The following is a 1,100-nucleotide window of genomic DNA, read 5'->3' as shown; positions in this document are numbered from 1 at the left end:
TTGCGTGTGTCCCCCCCAGCCTCCACGGCTATCTGCAGATTGGCCAGAAGAGGATAGTCTGGGGCCATTTGGGTGTCAACCTCCCCACCACCACCATTTAGAGGGCATCACTTGGTGCCACTGCTGCCAGGAGCTGCCGTTGGTCAGCAAAGTGCCAGTTTTGCAGGACAGAAGATTATCTGTCTCCCACCCCGGCTCCTTTGGGGAGCTGATGGGCATGTCTGCTGGAGAGGAAGGTCAAGGAGGGGTTCTTGGGCAGGTAAGGAGCTGGCCTAGACCACGCAGCCGCTGGGGAAAGCAGACATACAGCTGATGGATGTACGTGACCGCCTGTCCATACAGCCCTCCCCATGCCCCCTCCCACGCTGCATGCAAGCACCCTGCCGCACACACACAAGCCAGGCCAGAAGGGCACTAATATTCCCCTACACAAGATCACTGCAAATGCACAAAAAACCCCACGAGAAACACCCACACACATGTCCTCCACAGACCCGGCTAGCTGCGAGGGGAGAGGAAGGGGCAGGAGCACTTACTGGTGGTGTTCCCCGCCAGCTTCAGCTCCAGCTCCTGCACCTGTTTGACCAGCAGCGAGATGTGCTGCAGCAAGTCCTTGTTCTGGAGCAGAAGCTGGTGCACGCGAGCCTGGGCCTCCAGCCGCGCCGCCGCCTCCGCGGCCAGCTGGTCCTTCAGCAAGTGGACCTGTGTGACAGGAGAGAGTGGGTGAGCGTGCGGGAGATGCTGCTCGAGGGCTGAGAGCTTCGACTCCAGCTATCCCTGCTCCTCTACCAGGGCTCAGCAGCATCCCACCAAATGATTCGATGAAGAAGCCATTCCCTGCGGGTACCCGCAGACGTGATGAGGAGAGCGGGGGCAGGCGGCACTGTCATACCAGGGCACGCTCAGCAAATCCAGCGCATGGTGCCCTGCTCTCTCTGATGGAAAAGCCCGAAGCAAAGGGAGGTGGTGCTGAACTGTCAGTCATGCACGTGTGCCACGAATGCATGAGGAAAGAGCAGGCCAGGAGGAAGGCAGATGGACGCGGAAGAGAAGACACGCTCGACCGACTGGATGGTGCTGCGGGTGCACCCTGGCCGAGC

At 60.3% G+C, this 1,100-nt stretch overlaps 1 protein-coding gene across 1 annotated transcript in view; it reads right to left on the bottom strand.

Annotated features, from left to right (window-relative positions):
* The window catches only part of NOS1AP (nitric oxide synthase 1 (neuronal) adaptor protein), a gene marked incomplete at its 5' end in the record, with an annotated part of 4,114 nt that overhangs the window by 441 nt on the left and 2,573 nt on the right, over window positions 1-1,100 (bottom strand). Inside the window, one exon of the mRNA XM_009582084.1 lies at window positions 537-702. Coding sequence (XP_009580379.1) covers window positions 537-702 — 166 coding nt within the window. The remainder of the gene's footprint in view (window positions 1-536; window positions 703-1,100) is intronic.

The sequence above is a fragment of the Fulmarus glacialis genome, unplaced genomic scaffold (genome assembly GCF_000690835.1).
Source record: "Fulmarus glacialis isolate BGI_N327 unplaced genomic scaffold, ASM69083v1 scaffold26577, whole genome shotgun sequence".
In the NCBI taxonomy this organism is placed as follows: Eukaryota; Metazoa; Chordata; class Aves; order Procellariiformes; family Procellariidae; genus Fulmarus; species Fulmarus glacialis.
The sequence above is the reverse complement of the archived record's forward strand: the minus strand, read 5'-3'. Positions and strand labels throughout refer to the sequence as shown.